Here is an 18834-nt window from a genome sequence, read left to right as displayed (position 1 = left end):
AGTAGGCCTGGGCAATATACCGTAATACCGTCATTTACCGGTATTTCTTTGATACCGCGGTAATGATATTCGGAAGTATATTCTTCGGCAATACCGAGTTATTGAACTTCGGTATGCCTGCACCTCTCGGTACTCACCGCTAGCCAATATCTTCGGCCGACCGGCGGCGAGGAAGTGGCGGTATGGTATGGTATCTAGGAGGTATTGGTATGGCACGTGATTGATTTAGGGGTGAAGAACTCAAAGGCTTGCGCGTAATATTTACGGTACCTCCTCTCGGCAGCTAGAAATTTCTCCTACAATATATTGTGGTATCATTTGACTTTAAAGCGCATGCGTCATATCCGTGGTATTGGCGATATCGGATTTCAAACACCCGCGCGTTATATCAACCCTCCATGGTATACTTAGTTACTGATTTTGGTTTCATTTTGAGAATAGCGTGCTTCTGATTTTAAAAATATCCGAGATTGTCGGATCTCCTTGTGATGTTTATAATTGTGTTGATATTTATAATTGTTGATGTTTATAATTGTGTTGATGTTTATAACTGTTTTGATGTTTATAATTGTGTTGATGTTTATATTAGTAATTGATGTTTATATTAATAAAATTTTTCTGTTTTAAAATAATGATGCTTTATAATTAGTTGATTCCATGGGATAATTATGCTGCGAGCTAATATAGGATAAGTACCCCATTTTTTTAAAATGATGCTCTTTAAACACATTAATTTTTAATTGCAAAATAGTCTTAGCATTTATAATATACATAACAATTTAATTACCGCGGTATATCATAATATCGTGATATGAAGCTCACAATATACCACAATATCGAAATTCTGACATTGCCCAGCCCTACCATACACATATTCTCAAGAGCACACATACACACACTAATATAACATTACTCTTATGTATTTCATGCGCCCCACGTTTTTTGTTTTTCAATTTTTTTTTAATTATTATTCTCCACTACAAAAACGTGGCTTTTAAAAATATTATTTTTTATTTTAAATTTTTTTATTTTATCGTGCACGCTTCTACTGCGTGCAATGGGATGTATAAGCGTAGAAATAAAAATCTTTAAACAGAGATAGCTAATACCCAGTAATCTTAATTGACGGAACGACTTTGCATCGTTAATGCTATTCTGTCGTTGAAAGTACTAAATATAGTATAGCTGCGAGATATAATTTCATACCACTAATAGAATTACCTACTTCAAAGAGGTTCTGCGACTAAAGAAGCTTGAGAACCTTTGCTCCCGTCTATAACGCATTCCAACAAGTAGACATTCAGTTTTTAAGGAAACTCTTTTTTAGAAAAGTTCGTTGCTCAGCAACTGTGGGAAAAAATCCGGAATCTCAAATCAAAAATTTCCTCTGTAACGTTAGGAGGGGGTGGAATTTAACTAAATTTTCATTGAAAGAGATTACTGAAAATTTTTTCGTTATACACCGCAATTTTTTTATATTGTGAGTTTTTCTAACAAATTCATAATATTAACTTATATGATGATAAGTCAAAAATGAATGTTTACTCGGGAATTGGTCTGCTTTCACGAAAAATTGTCCAGAATTTTTAAGAAAATTATTTGTCGCACTTTTAGTTTATTTTGAAAGAAAAATTCGAGATTTCAATGAACCTCTTCCTTTTTTTTATGAAAAAATTGATGAATGATACATTTTACTAATAGAAACCTATGCTGTTTTATTAAGTTCAAATGGTCATAATTTGAAAATGTAAAAAAATATGAGTGGTTCTTCTATAATAAGAGTGGCTCTTAAAGTAAGCTATTAGTACCGTTATAAAACTATGTAAAACTAAATCAATCGAAATCAGTCTATTAAATCAATAAAAACCAAGTATTTAAAGTCCAAATAACAAACAGAAATTTTTCAGCAAAGGTAATTAAATCAAGTTTTGGTTTGGTTATAAACGTAAAATACTGTTTAAATTCCAAACTTCTGATTGGAACTTAACAGCCTTCGGAAACTTAAAAATCTAATTAATACTGTGAAATTTTAACATAGAAGATGTGGGGAGCTTTGACGGGTATTTGAAAGGTATGAGTACCATAGAAAATCGTTTGATTGCAATAAATTTTGACCTTCATGTGTTCGCATCAAGCAATAACATTATTCCAAAATGTAATGGATACAGTTAATTGCTATTTTGATATGATTAACAACTAAAAGTGTGTTTCGTTTAATCTAATAACATAAAGCCACCGACAAGGATCAAAAATAATAATAAATAAACAAGTGGAATTACTTTAGCTGTATTAATCGTGTCGGTATATGCCTTTCATCCTGCACATGATTTCATAGTATTGTTCATCAGTATTGATTGATTATTTTATTTCTTTATTCACCCCATATTATGAACGGGTAGTTAAAAATAAAATAAAAATTAGGGTCATAAAAATTCATTCATAGTGGCCCTTAAAGTAATCTATTATTTACGTTACAAAGCTATAACTAAATCATTAAAAATTAGTTTTTTAAAGCAATCAAAATCAAATAATTAAAAACATGTTTTTATTTTAATTAGAGTACCTTAAAGTTTGTTCAGCTGCTGCTTATTTTGGCTCTCATCACCCACTGCAAAGCTGTGGAAAATCGTTCAGTGATACTTATTTCAACAACTTTAAGGTAAACATTTTCTCTATACATACTACAAGTTTATTTTTTACCCCTTTCTTAATGAAGTTGTAGTAAAAATAATACATATAATATTATTCTAACACTATTAATATTGTAAATTTTTAATAATATCTAACGTTTTCTTTTTAACTTATACTTTTGAACTAATTTATACAAACCTGAATTGAAACTATGCATTACACAAAATATGTAATAATGTCAAAAGGCATCATTTTTAAATGCGCATAATTTTAAAAGTAATTACATGCTAAACAAAGAGCAGAACTTCAAAAATTATTGCGTTAATAACTATTTAGCTATATAATTAACAATTTGCAACACTTAAACAAAATATGACACTTAAATAAAAAAGAACAATAAAATGGATTTTAAAAATGAAAAATAAATACATTTTTTTCAAGTTGCAGATAATACTGGTACAATCTTGGCAACTGTTTAGCTGGTGTTTCAAACCATAAAATAATGTTTTTATGATTCAATTTTATTTGAATAATAGAGCTTGCAAAAATAGCATTTTCAACATAATTTAAAATAATGTGAATGCTTTTTTGAGAAAAAAAAAGGTGTAACTTATATTTGCCATCTCTTTAAAAGAGGAAAAAAAATAAGGCTTTTTTTTTATAAAATTTTTTTTCTATAACAAGACTTTTTTTATGCATAAAAAATTTAATAAATAGTTTATTAATGCAAATAGCTGTATAATAATAGTCGATGCAACTCATAATTTTATATTAGAGAGTATGCATTGTAGAGTATACTAATTTACAAAACTTAAAAGTTTTTACAGTTTCCGTAATTCCTGGCCATACCATATACCAATACCGTAATCTATTGAATTTTTTACAGGGAAAACTTATCTGAAGTACAAGATATATCTAACACTATTGATAGTGAAACCAATGATGGTAAGAAAAGTTTATATATTTTTCTATAAAATATGAAACAATAAATATTTAAAAAAATTTCCAATTCATGAATTTTACTCTTGTTTTTAGGTAAAATGTCTTTTTCTTTAAAAACATATTTTAAAAAATGAAGCGGTTGGAAGAAAGTTTTAAGTGACATTTTAGTGAATTTGAAAAAATTAACTTTAAAATTTGTAAGTTTGCAATAGGAAATAAGGAAGATAAATGCGACGATACAAAATGAGATGAACTAAACAGAAGTTGGTGAAAAGTGTGACTGATCTATTACAGCTGACCAGCTGAGATAGTCAACTAAATTGCCACTAGGAACATAAAGGATAAATGAATCTTCGTATCCATTAATTTCCAATTGGCAGTATCTACATTTCCTTACAAATTGTTTAATTACTTGCATTATAGTGTTCACTCATTTTAACTAGACTTCCTCTTGCAAAATGCACTTGTAACATTTCACCACTGTAAAAATAGTCAGAGACAATAACATTATCCACTAAGATTTCTGATAGTTAAAGACTAGGCAAAATGTTGTAAGGTTAAATAACACTAAAAAAGTTCTTCCCTACCTAAAAAAGATTCAATTTCTTCAAATATGCCACTTAGAAACATTATTCACTTAACTCTTAAATGATGAAATAAATATTCAAGATACAGATTCAATTTTTTAATATTCAGTAAACGCTTAAAATTATGATTTTAATCTAAATTCTATTTGCTAGTCCCAACATTTGAAAGTGTTCAATACGGCAATAAATTTGAGTTGTTAATTTTATTTACATAATTTGAATGCTGTTAATATTAATGTATATCAAGTAGTTTTAAAAAAACCAAAAGATTTTGGAAATTTTTTAATAACTTCTACTAAGCCTCACAGTGTGCAGAGGATAAAATAAGGACAACATTCAAAAAAATTATATTCTATAAATTCTATTTTTGGAAAAAGAATTTATTTTTTTTTATCACAGGCACTCAAAAAGGTAAATGACAAATTAGAAAAAGTATAATTTACTCGACTTAACTATAATAAAAGCAAATTTTATAAAGGCAAATTCCATGGTATGATTACTATATTGACAGCACATGATTATTTTTAAAATCAGATGCAAGAGACAAATCAATAATTGTAAAACTACAAAACTCTATCCTACAAAATTAGTCACCGTATTTGTTGAAAATAACAAATAAGTATATGGCCCATGAACTCATCACCATAAAAATTTGATAATTCAAAATTGTTATTCAAGTTTTTCATAATATGTCTGAATGTCTTATTAAAAAGTTTGAAACAATGAATATTGCGGATAAAGCTATATACCTGAACTATTTGTGTAATTAGTGAACAGATCCCAAATTTAAACTATCGAATCTTGCGATTTTCACTAGTATTATTAATTAAAATGAAAAGATGTTAAATCAAAATTCAAAACCTTTCGATTCTTCAAACCAATTTTATTAAAATCCGAATTTGTATTTGTAGATTTGTGTACAGAAATCAGATGTTCTGAATGCACATTAAAATGTATATCAAGACAAAAATCTAAAAATTAGAACAAATGAGGACAAATATTTTTCTATCAGGAAAATCAAGGACTACTACGAATCTTGTTCTATTATAGGAATTGTTAATGATTTTTATTAATTTATCTTTTCTTTTTTCAGATAGTTGCAATGATGCAACACTCCATAAATGTGGAAGCAGTTTAGTTGGAGTTTTTAGGCTTCTAAACTATATACCTTGGGAAAAATCTTTTGAAACAAAGTGTGCTCTGAGAAAGGTAAAAATAAGAACATTTTCTCTATCCCATTATCAACCATAGCGATTCTTCTTTGAAATGTAAAATAAAAATAGACAGTATAATTATTTCACAAAATTTAGATAAATGCATATAACATAAACATATACTAATTATTAACACTGTCATTGCTCTGCATTTTTAGAATTCCGGTGAAAAATAAATTAACAATAGTCTAAAATACAAGAGTCTAAAATTAATAATACAATAAAATTCATTATGAAATCATAATTCTAAAAAAAAAATAATGCATCCTTGAGCTGAAGTAAAATTATGCTACTTTTAAAATTTCTCTTTTAATTCCTAGAAATGTTTTAAAGTATTGATATTTGAAACAAGTATATAAATGAAGATTTTATTTAAAATTTTATTTAGATTTTTCAATTTAAAAGGAGAGTAGAAAAAAATATAAATTAGTAAAATACATAAACATCAATTGTCTCTCATAAATATAAATATGTTAAAAAGCTAAGAAGTATTATTTTATATTAAAAATAGTTCATAAAAAAAGAATTCATTTTTTATCTATATACAAATTGCTTTTTTCAGAACTTCTTTGCTTGCATGAAAAAAGAATCAACACCTTGTAAGAAAAACCATTGGAGACTGAATCAACCAGGTTTTAGAAAAAAATTAGCTCGAAGTCTTTGGGCAACACGGGGCTGTGTACTAGGAATAAAATCTGCTATGAATACTCACTTCTGATTGGGCACCACAGATTGCACTATTAATGGTTTTATTAATAAACAAAATGGTTTTAAGAAAAAGATATGACTTGTTTAAGTTGTATAAGTTACATATAAGTTCTCTGTTATCTTTTTCTATGTAGTTTAAAAAAAGTTCTTAAATGAATGGGAATTACAGTACCGAGTGTCCAAAAAATAACTGATGATTGGAATCATAGGAAAATAAAATGTGTAGTTTGCTATGTTCTACTTAGGATTAATTCATTTCATTATTTCATTTTTGTTACTTTCATTTTTTCTTTTTCATACCATATTTCTAAAAATTTAATTCTATGATACATATAATTGTAAAAATAATTTACTCAAATATAATTTCCTCCATAAAATATTTTTAACAAGTATTTACTAAAAATTATTTTCATTTAATGAAAAAAAGTGGACTTTTTAGGTTTAAAAATGTGTTTAGCAATTTCGCTGCCAATCCTCAATGGCGCGAGACGAAATTCTTCTTAAAAGTTTGTGTCAATAAAACAGATCAAGCAGTGGCAAGATGTATATTATCCACCAACTATTTTTATTTTCTTCTCACAATAACACATTGTTTATTGAAATAAACTTATTGTGAACTTTAAAAACTAAAACGGTTGCTAAAACAAGAAAATGTAATTTATATTTTCTATAATTTATTGTGAATTTATCTTCATCGATTTCCATTTTTAAAGATAGAAACAGCAAAACCACCTTTACTTAGTCGGCAGTGAGCGAGTTAAAAATTTAACAGTCTGAAATAAAAAGGATTTTACTAAAATGTTATATTATTAAAGAATATCCAGAAAGCTGTGAAGAAACTTTGAAAATATGTTTATTTTTAACATATAGATCAATCAGTAATGAAACGATAATTATTTTTGGGGAAAAGAGAACTTTCTGCCTTTAGATAGATTTACCTCAAAATCGTTCTTCATAAACCATCATTCCATTATTTATATCTAGTTGAAACTATACAGTCCAGTTGATGTAAATAATATTACTTTTGCAACTTTATTATTATTAGTGTCCCCAGTGTAAAAAAAAAATACAAACAAACTTTTTTAATAAAATAGTTTATTACATTACAGTGAAATTTTTATAGATTTAATGTAACCATATGATATTTAAATTGAGGTGAGATGAATATACAAATTAGTTTATCAGCAGAGATGAATTTTCCAAACTCTTGAGAATCAACATAACATTGTTGATATCCACTTAGCATTAAAGTAATAAATGGAAGATTAGGGATTTTTGAAAAACAACTCCTGCAAAAGGTGAAATGTAAAAAATTAAATGAAAAGAAGTGAATCATCAAAAATATTTATGAAACACATGGAGAGATAGACTTTATGAAGACAAGTTATGGATTTTTATATTGATGTCTATTTTTTGGGAATAAGTTTAACACAATTTAAATAGCTATAATAAGATATTCCATATGAAGTATATTTTTTGTGTAAATCGAAAAACTAAAAAACAAATTATTAAAAAGTTGATTTTAAGTTTCATTAAAGATAGAGGGGATTTCCCAGAATATTTGACATGATTATTTTTTAAAATTGGAAACATATAAAATCTAATAGTAGAACATTTGTCACTAAAAATAGAAAATATTATAGAAGTAATTTACTATTAGCATATTGAATTATATTGTTGTTTAGGTCTATCATTAAATGAATTTAAAAAAATCTCTAGTTTTAATAAAACTCTTTTTTTTAAATTTTTGATTATTTATATTTAATGAAACCATGTGGCATGGAAATTCTTTCAGAGCAGATATTACCCATTTCGGCAAATTCTTAAAATCTCCACTTAACCAGATAAGCCAAAAATTTGCATCCAAAAAAAAAAAAACTTTTTAGATTCCTTTCAAGGTGAACATTCTTTAAATTTAAAAATTATTTTTCGCTTGAAATTTTTTAAAACATGAGTTTTACATGAATGAATCTTTTACGGATAGATAAACAATGGATTAAGAAGAAGGACAAGCATATGTGAGTGATGGGGGAAATTTTATATTTCTTTCTTTTCTTTATGGAAAAAATACAATTTTTCCAGCCCCAGTGGCCAAATCCCTTAAACTGAATTGCCAGAATAAGAATTTTATAAATGAGAATACATCTGTAACCTAATGGTGTTATCAAATGAATCCTATGATACAAAAAGACATGAAACACTATGAATTTAAACACGAATTAAAATGTAACTTGAATTGTGACATTTCTTTTTAATTAAATAACTTCACAAGTAATATAAGTGGTTTAAAATTGCTTAGCATGAAAATTTAGAACTAATAAATGATATCTGATATTCAATAAAAATGTTTAACGTAATAAAAATATCCAATATAATATATCTAAGAAAAATAATAATGAGCAATAAAAATGCCTTACTTGGCTATTTGTAGTGCTTTGTTAATTTCACTTGATGTATAAAAACCTTGAAATGAATAAATGTGAAGCTTTCCTTTTTCAGATAACTCAGGCACATGAAACTTACTAGCATATGCATCACTCTCATCAGCACTAGAAATAATATAATAAGAAAAAGATAAAATGAATAATGGTAAATAAAAAAAATTTTAAAAAAATACAAATACATAACTTTAAAGTAGTTAAACAACAGAGAATGTTTCATTATAGCCATTTTTTTAAAATTATGAGAAGACATCGATCATTTTAAGTTATTGGGAGACTTACTTTGGAAAATAGAAATATTTAGATAACATCTTTTTCCTTTTTTTTTAAATATGTTCATCAAAACTCTGAAACGACTTTTTTTTAATAACTAAATTTAATTTTACTAATTTTGTCTTTTTTGTTAAATAGATATTAAAATTATTATTATCACTTGCACTAACTATTGCCCCACTCCTTCACTTTTTTTTTTTACTTTAATTGCTACTTTTACAAAATAATCAATTCTAAGTTTTCATGCAATACAAAGAGTATTTTCTACTTTAAAAGCCTAATGTATAGCTAAGTTATGATTAGGACTGGGCGATATTAGAAATTATATATTGTGATGCATCATCAGTTTTGCATCGCGATATAGCGATGTATCGCGATATAGTATTTTTGAATTTCATTTACTTGTAAGGCACAGAAAGTCAGATTTCTATCGAAACTCCATACTCAAATTGATTTAAATCAATTTATAAGTTTGAAGATATATATGTTTTGCTTAAGAAAGATATTAAATAAATTGACTACTATGCACAAAACTTACTTAAAATAATTAGTGAAAAAATGTGTAGATACAGAATGAAATATTTGCACCTCTTTATCGTTTATAAGGTATTAGCAGTCTAATTAAGTACCTAATTACCTAAATTATTAATTAATTAAATTATTAATTAATTATTAATTAATTTAGGTAATTATTAGGTAACTTTACTAAGCTTTTAACTAGAAATAAAAGAAAGTTTAAAACGATAGGTTTATGAATTATTTGAAAATCAATTAGTTTAAGCGAATGAAATTTTGAAAAAAAAAAAGTTTAAAGTCATAAAAAATAATTTTACTAAATGAGCCATATAAAAATAACTTTGATAATTACATAATTATTAAGTTCGATTGTAATGTTCAAATTCTAAATGAAAAAGTAAACACAAGTTTGTTATATTTTCTAAAAATGATCACGCAAATAACGAAAGATTTCTTAATTTAAAAATAAATAATAAAAAAATAAATTAAATAGAAATTTATCAATATATTTACCTAACAATATAGAAAGAAAATTTAAAAAATAAGTTCGTTAAAAATTAATTGTATGTTCAAAACAAAGTGCTAAATAAATTTTAAAAAAAAATAATAATAATAAAACGCTTTCAAATCACTATTTTTTATTATTATTATTTCACATAAATAATTACATTAAATTGAATAATGACTGAAAAACAAAGTAAGGTTTAATTTCTTAAAAATAAAAACAAAAGAATTGTGATATTCGATAATATATTTAGCTAATTAACTAATAATATTAAAAGAAAATTTAAAAAAACTGATTGTAGGTACTCTCTAATAAAACGAAAAAAAAATTAATAAAATTCGCAAAAACCCATTAAATTATTAGAAGTTTTATCCAAAAAGTTTTTAATAAATTAAAAGAAAAGAAAAAACCTAACAAATTTAATTACTTTGTAACTTAATTCTTAATGGGCGCCTTAAATTAGATTTCTGATAATTTTCACATTTAAAAATAAGAAAAAGTTTTGTTGAAAAAAATTACCTAATTAATGACGAAACTCTTTATAAATTCTTTTCAATAATAGATTGCGTTCAGAACAGGGCAACGGCAGCGATCACGAACTTAGTCCCCCTGAAAATAATCTACAAGAAATGATATCAAGTCGCGACAAAGAAAAGTAAGAGGTGCGAAAACGAACATGCGAGATCACGATATAGTATTCTCAAAACTCTGGTTCTGATTCTACCGCTAATCAATCAAGGCCATCTCAACATAACGAAACGAACACCCCGAGTCGGCATCGGAACGTAAGGGAAGATCCTTGCTAGTCTTATATCGCTATATCGTCTTTCCTCGAAGACTTAAATCAGATTTTTGATGCATCAGAAATCTGATGCATCGCCTGGAACGAAAGTCGCTGTATCGACTTAAATATGTCGCGATACATCGATTTATGGCCCAGTCCTAGTTATGATAGCATATTATTGAAACTGAAAAATTTGGTGGCATGTTAAAAAAATTTTTTTAAATAATTTTGATTAATATAGAGGTATTCGGAAGAATGAGGTCGGATAATCAGGGTTTTACTGTGTAAGAAGTATACAAATCTTTACAATTGTGTACATAGTCAGTTTTTTTCTTTCTGAGTAGACAAATTTATAAAGTACAATTTAAGTTAAATTTTTTTTTAAAAATTATTATATTTTTCAAAATTATTTTCTAAATTAACAAACAATATATTAAAATGACATCAAAAGAAAATATAAGTTTAAAATGACGCAATAAACTAAATTAGAAATACTACACAGTACAAAAAAATAAATAAAATAAAAAAGTAATAAGCTTTTTTTCATGTATTGTCTCTTTTTTTAAAAAATTGTAAAAATGCATCAGTAATAATCAAACAAAAAAATTCAGCTTTGTAATCATCACTAAAAAAATATATGTTCCAACTTTTTCAATTTTGAAACATTATCACAAAATTAAACATTAAATAAAAGATAAAACCTTAATATTTAAAAGTAAATAAAACAAAATATTTTAAATTAATAATATTTAAAAAAATATTTTAAGAAGAATGTAGTTCAATTATGAGTATTAAGATCATAATAATAGTACACAATATTAAAAAAATAAATAAAAATTTTGCCAAATAGGCATTCATTAAAAGAAGTCATTAGAACTACCATGAAATATATAAAACTACCAATAGATTTGAATTAAAATTGCTATTGAACTTTTCCTTTAGAGCCAAAAAAATTTTTTTTGGAACAATTAATACCAGAATTTCAACAATTATAAAACTTAACAGATGATTGATATTGCATTAGGTTTGATATAAAATTAAGTAAATAGCTGTAATCTGTAGTACATTTAACACACTATGAAAAACCATCTTACAACAAATAATGATTTTATTCAAATTTAAGTAGTGCCATCAACTTTTAGTAAATAAGCATTGTGCTCTATCTATAATAATGAGGACACTTTTTTTTAAAACATTTATGAAATCAAGATAAAATGTCATCATTTCAAGAATATTAAAAATTGTACAACAGCTTTCAATAGGGATGCTTCACCTCTTGAAAATTAGCCTAATAAATCAACAACAAAAGGTAATATCTTTTTTCATTAGTGACTCATGTTTTGAGGTAGTTGATAATGATATTGAGAAAGTGAAAAATAGTGCTTGTTTCAGTACTATTCAAAGGAAATAGACTGAAATTGTAGTGAAATTAAATATGCAACAATTGAAATAAAAGTTACTCTTACTATTCAACACCACAGACTTGTGCACCAACCCACTCCAAAGCACTCTCTACCAATGTTTGATCCATACTCTCGAAGTTTAACTGAGGAATGGGCACGTCGAATTTTATTTCTGGTTTATATTGAGGTTGGCATGGATGACACTCATAACCTTTGCTTTCAAAATATTCTCTTAAAGATTCACAACATACATCACCTATAAATACAAAATGTCGCTTTAAAAAAGGCTTAATAGCAATTATCTAAACTGAAAAGCATTAAAATAAAGGCACAAAATTACAAAGTTGTTATCATCAGCCGAAGATATTATTATCGTCCTTCATACCCACTTGATATTGTATAAATTTTACTGTTTTACTGCAATAAGTTTCCTGTGTTCACTGTTACTAATTTAGCACTTAATGGTCATAAAGAATTCCTAGCTTACATCCTATTAAAATTGGGGGAAAAACAAGCATCTGGAAGGCCAATCTTTGAAGAAACGTATTGGGTCTGTTCTGGGCTCTAGTGCCAAGAAGAAGATAATTATAATAATTAACTACAATATTAAATGCAATTATAAGTATACTTAATTAAACTTATTAAATTAATTGTTAATGTGACAATAATGAGAATGATATAAATAACAAGTCTTTTTTTCATAATACACATGGCATTAGACTCAGTATAAAAAAGTACCATGCAATTTTATGGGGGCATTTGTGTCCATTAAGGGTTAATAGTGTTATCTTTACTAAATAAAAATTAACAATGAATATAGACATACTAAATAACACATGCTTGAATTCAAAATTTTACACAATACCCACAAAAGCTTACATATCTGATAATAAAGACAATGAACCTCATATTATAGCAAAATTAAGTTCCTCCAAGCAATGTATTAATTTAAGGGTCTTACATGCATTACGACCACATTCACTTCTTGACTAAGTCCCAAAAGCCAAGACCTTGTATACTAATGTGTTATTTAGAGAAGAAAAAGTCACTCTTTTAACTTTAAAAATATAAAAAAATGGCTAGTTTTTATGGCCTTGGGAACTATTTTGAGAACTATTGAAATGGATTTCAATTCTAAAAAAAGACTGCTGATTGAATGGTTTATCACAAAATAAAGTTATTATTTAACATTTAGTTAATATAATTATCGAGAAGTGATCTAGAAGATTATCTAGAAGATCTCAAGTGCAATAACATTTTTACTACCTTTAATATTAAATTGACTTTTAATGAGTACATTTTTTTAAATTTCACTTTTAGCAAGGATTCCAAAAATACATATCAAGGACATTCATTACGGAACACCCTGTATGTTTGATACCTATATGTCAGGTATGAACTTTCAATTCTAAAAGTACTTGCCAAACTAAAAATTTTGCTCAGCACTATTTTACATTTATAAAAAAAAATTAACAATTTTTAAATTGCTTACAGATTTAATATAAAAAACTTAAAGCCATAAAACTTAAAACCATATAAAACTTAAACCATGAAAGACTTAAAAACTTACAAAACAATAATAATGTACACTCAAAATAGTGTTATCTTAAGGTTTCAATGGTCTCAGAAACCGCTGCATACTATTAAAAAGACAAGCAAGAAAAACAAATTTCAAACTGCGCCCCTTAATGGGTTCAACTACTCCCACTAGAAATCTAAAAAGTACAAAATTTTAGGAAATCTATATAATTTAAACCTTTTGATCCTTTCCGTAATGGGTGATCATTACGTAATGGTGATCAATTTTAATGGATCACCTATTCGAGAGATATTACAAGAGTATTTCAAAATTGCCAACATATTTTCAACACTGTTCACTCTGAGTCTATCGTAAATCCATGCGGTTTTGACAGTTGTTTTTGATCAGTCTTCTCTAAGGAGTTGTTAATTCAGATTCTAAAACAAGAAATTTACTTGCCAGTTTTAAACATTAGATCACTAATGTCGAACTAGAAGGTAGAAATTTTATGTTCTGTAGATATGTTTATTAATACGTTTTTCAGAAGATATTAAAAAAAAAAGATATATAAGAATGTTCTTTTGAGCAAGCTACTACTATCCAGTTTTGAATAACAAAAAAAATTGATTAGCAATTAATAAAACTATAATAATAATAAAGATTAAAGTGACACAATGAGAAAACTAATAACTAAATACCTCTTGGTATCCATTTTAGAAGCAGATCGAATTTAATATGATCAATTTTTTGCAATTCTGAAGAAACTGTTTCATGCAATTTCTTTCCAGGTGAAAAGTCATTGGAACTTATATTGATGAAATAAACTAGAAAAATATTAAATAAATTTAAAAACAATGAAATAATAACAATCTATTAAATATATACAGCAAAAGTTTGTTATGACAAAACTTCATAACAGCAGGTAAAATTGTTGTTATCGAGAGCTTATCAATGTGAGCAAGTACACATATTTAATATTAAAATAGCAATAAAAATACTAAAAATTATATAGACATAGTTATTTCTTTATCTTTTAATATTGAACAACTATTTTGATTCAAATACATTTCTAGAATAGACCTTTGCTCACAAATTGTAGACTGAATTACATAAATAAGTGCTGATGGTGGGGGGGGTGGAAATGTCTCCTTCAATAATTAAAAATCTCTATAAGTCCCCATGTATATTTCAGGCAAACGAAGAAAATTTTCTCGAATTATCATCAAATTAAATTCCTAACAATTAAAAACGAGAGAGATATAAAGTAATTTATCTTTGTGTGGTATTTTAAGTATTCATTTGTATTCATCATTATTTTGTGGTCGCTTTTAAGAGATTTCTTTTTATAATTAGAGAATTATTGGGTCCATGTAATTTAATTTTGTCCCCTTCAAACATGGACCTTTGCAATGCCCATGATTATGCAGCTCTGTATTTTAAGAATGGCAGAATTGTCTACAGCAGGAATGTTAGAATAAAAGTTTCCAAATCATAACAAGCTTTTGCAAGAAGAAACTGAAATGAAGTTGAACCTTGTTGATGTGAATTCGGCAGAACTATCATAATTATTTCCTGTTAACCGAATTTCGCTTTATCCGACACATCATGAATGAGCTTAAAAGTTTGAACAACTTTATTAAACTATTTTATTTTTTCTATTTCATTTATTTGCCCATTTGCTACTTCTAACAAAGCAAGAAAATAGAAATAGCATTCCTCAAAATGAATTATTGGGATTTTATTCATATGTTTATTTTCTGTGCTATCCCCAGTTTCCTTTCATGTTAAGCGATAATCAGCTTGAAAGTTTCATGTTAAGCATGTAAAATACAACAATAATTGATTGCTGACTCACGTGACCAAACATGTATTTCATGTAAGGTGATATTTCACATTCATTAGTTTCACATTAATGAGGTTCAACTGTTAATGTTTTTTGACATTGATAAAAGTGAATGTTGAAAAAAGAATGAATACGGGAAATGGTACATGGGGTCACCAAAAAGGGAAATAAGAGATATGTGGGCAACAAAAGGCAGATTCTTTTGAAGTAAGCATCAGCATTTCTATAAATAGAAGAACTTTTCTTTTGTTAGAAAGAAGATAACTTAGTCAGTGGTTGCTCTCACATTGCTTTATAAAAAATAAGAGATTAAAATTGTAAGAAGGAAACAAAATTCATTCATTTCACAAATGTTTCATCATATTATTAATTTTTCTATATTGATTTCAGATATAAATAAATGAAAATGTCTCACATTCAAACCTTTTTTGCATAATATTGTTCCCTTAAACAACAGAAAAATGCATTTCTCTAAAAAAAAATTTTTTTTTTTTACTTTTAAAAGACTAGCAATTTTTAACTCATTATAAACATAAAATTTTTGAAAACTTTAATCATACATTTTTTGCAACTTCAACATTTTGACAGTGTCTCAGAAATTTGTCGTAATAGCCAAATTCTTATAATATGCTACACTTGTTATATCACACTTCTGTATTTATTAAAACATGGGTTAAACAATTTATCATTTTACAATAACAAAAAAAGCAATTTAGACAATATCGCTAAATTAAATATTTCAGAAAATCTAAGATATGAGAGAAAGGAAATTAAATGTAACAATACAAGGTTTGTTAAAAAATATATATCTTATCATGACCAGAAGAAATCTACTTCTTTCAAGACAATGGAAAAAACTGAAAGAAAGTGAACCAAATGGAAGACACTAAAAATAACCAATACAATTGTTTAGCAATACTAAAGAAGAAGTAGATTATAAGAATAGCTTAAATTTAAACAAATTAAAGTAAAAATAGTATCAGAAAGTTAAATTAATAGTAATAGTAATTAATAGTTAATTCAACTATTTCATAAAAATAACTATTTTTTTATTATTTATTACAATTTTACATAAAATTTTGTAATCTATAAATCATATTATTTAAAAGTAGGTTTGAGTATTCACACTAAAAAAATATTTGACATAAAAAACTTGTGCTATTTGTAATTTAGTGTGTTAGTATATATGTGATAAAGTGTGATTATGATATCATAACAGTTTATACAACAATAAATTAGGATTTTACTATTCATATTTACACTTTTGATTTTGAAAGACTACAGTTCTTTTAATATTTTAAGAAGTTTACTACTTTTTTTTTTCTTTCTGATTGTGGCTTTTTAGTTTTCACATATTCAAATATGACATTATAAATAGCTTGGAAACTAATAAATTATTATTTTAACAAGATTTCATTTATAAACCATTTAAATAATTGCTATTTGTTATTTCTCTTTGAAAAAAGGTTCCTACATTTCTTGCACTTGGGTTGAAAGAAACATATTTCTTTCAGGTAAGTTTTTTCACTTGACCTTCCTGATCAGGAGGAATGAAACATTTAGAAATGATAAAATAAGACTTTAGATTTGCTTCTATAGCCTTCAGGGCTGAATTGCTAATGATAAACTACATAAGGATCATGGCTGATTGCAAACTTGACTATAAACTACTAATTGTTTTTCCATACAAACTTAGAACTCATTTATTGAACCTGAAAGGAGTATATGATTTAGTACCTCCTCTGATTTTGAAAGAAATCATACCATATAGATTCAAAAGTATAAGAAACAATCATTATTAAAATATATCCAATGATGGGCTTAAAAATATTGCATAAAAAATAGGAATGTGAAATAAAATGTTAGTATTAAAAAATAGAACATAGAAACTAACTTTGATGAGATTTTGCTTCTTTGAAATGATGGTTGGATGATTTTTCTCTCAAAAGTGATAAATACCCAGCAACATTGTTTTCTAATTGTACAACCAGCTTACCTGTAATTAATAATCAAAAAGTTCATAAAAAAAACATTTTATAATTTTAGCATAATACATAAACTTTGAAAAAAAATATATAAAATAAAGAATATATTTCAATTCTCACAGCTATTAACTGATTACCTGATGCTGTAATCGTTACAAGATTGCCAACATCTCCATTATTGCTTTGTGATAGTGCACACAACAAACCTATATTAAATTAAAACCATAATTACTAAACTTTTATTGGAACATTATTTACTAAACATAACTAAATTATGAATTTTACATAACTTATCTATGTTTTGTGTGTATCTATGTACATATATGACTTTTATTAATTTACTATCCCATTAATGCTTCGTGTTAAGTTTTTGTAAAAGCCCATAAGCTCACAGAAATTATTCATTACACTAAAATTCTTTTGGAGTATACATTTCTTTACAACTAACACAAAATTAATAGATATTCATTTTAAATTGATGTTTTTAATGTCAACACACATAAAGTATTCAGTTGATAACACTTAACATTTTCAAAGAGGACTTGTACGCTTTAATAAAAGTATATTTATGAACTTAGTTAACAAATTAAATAAATTAAAACTTAGCTGTAACAGAATTTTTTTTCAAATTTATAAGTACTTGTACAGAATGAGACTTGTTTAAGTTACAACTTTAGTAAAATAAAATTAATAATTCAAAAAAATAAAAATTATTTCATCATTATGTATGTTTATAATTTTTTTTTCTACATTGTAATTTTTTTTCTATGGTGCAAAAAAAGCACAAATTTTGCACAGAAACTGAAATATTTGCAAACATTTTCATTACTACTACTAATAAAGTATTAACTTTTAGAAATTAATGGGTGAAATTATACAAACCTGTTCTCACAAAATTCTCAATAAACGACTCATGAATAAGAGAAGACGCGGGAACTTTTTGTGCGAAGAAATAGTTACTTTCATCTGAAAGCAAAATCGTTTTAAAATCATCAACTAGAGTTTCAGATGAACTAAGAAGCAGGTGCACCTGAAATTACCATGAATTATGAAAATATCAATGATAGAATGAAGAAATTATCAGTATGAAAATTGATTTTAGCTTACTGAATGAAAAGGAATGCGATCAAATAATTTGCATTTTTTCAGAAGATATTCCTCATCGAATTCATGAAATTTCATAATATGCTCAGGCGGGGGAAAATTTAACATGCTTATAATATCAGAGCAAAAATTTCAAAGGTATTAATTATTCACGATAATTATTCAGATAATCATAACTCTTGTCTTTTCAGATAAAATAAACTTTTAAAATTTTCATCAAGAAGGAAAAAATAAAGAAAGGAAGGAATTTTGGTTACAAAATAAAATATTTTTATTTGTTGATAGTTTGAAGGAATTCAATATAATCCTTTAAAATTATCTTTTGCTTTTAGCTTACAGTAAGCTACAAATAAAATTAAGCAGCAAGCTTGCTGCATTG

General features: G+C 26.1%; 2 protein-coding genes across 3 annotated transcripts in view; one reads left to right on the top strand and one right to left on the bottom strand.

The window, feature by feature from the left end:
* Window positions 1-6322, top strand: part of LOC107457322 (uncharacterized) — a 12131-nt gene extending 5809 nt beyond the window's left edge. Inside the window, exons 2-5 of the mRNA XM_016075462.4 lie at window positions 2559-2659; window positions 3518-3576; window positions 5254-5369; window positions 5937-6322. Coding sequence (XP_015930948.1) covers window positions 2559-2659; window positions 3518-3576; window positions 5254-5369; window positions 5937-6092 — 432 coding nt within the window. The 3' untranslated portion in view covers window positions 6093-6322. The remainder of the gene's footprint in view (window positions 1-2558; window positions 2660-3517; window positions 3577-5253; window positions 5370-5936) is intronic.
* An 837-nt stretch (window positions 6323-7159) lies between these two features.
* On the bottom strand, window positions 7160-18811 carry LOC107457321 (ribonuclease P protein subunit p40). Of its 2 annotated transcripts, XM_016075460.3 has the most exons (8): window positions 18459-18811; window positions 18234-18381; window positions 17489-17557; window positions 17261-17362; window positions 14222-14347; window positions 12068-12260; window positions 8500-8631; window positions 7160-7371 (listed from the first exon to the last, which is right to left on the bottom strand). In XM_016075460.3, exons 1-8 carry the CDS (start codon window positions 18561-18563, stop codon window positions 7200-7202), a joined length of 1047 nt encoding a protein of 348 aa, XP_015930946.2. In that variant the 5' UTR covers window positions 18564-18811; the 3' UTR covers window positions 7160-7199. The 2 variants fall into 2 exon arrangements, with proteins under 2 accessions (XP_015930946.2, XP_015930947.2); XM_016075461.3 differs by lacking the exon at window positions 17489-17557 and having other exon boundaries at window positions 18459-18801.
* Window positions 18812-18834: the final 23 nt, after the last annotated feature.

Source organism: Parasteatoda tepidariorum, chromosome 1 (assembly GCF_043381705.1).
Source record: "Parasteatoda tepidariorum isolate YZ-2023 chromosome 1, CAS_Ptep_4.0, whole genome shotgun sequence".
NCBI classification, from domain to species: Eukaryota; Metazoa; Arthropoda; class Arachnida; order Araneae; family Theridiidae; genus Parasteatoda; species Parasteatoda tepidariorum.
Note: the sequence above shows the minus strand (reverse complement) of the source record. Positions and strands in the feature narration are given on the sequence as shown.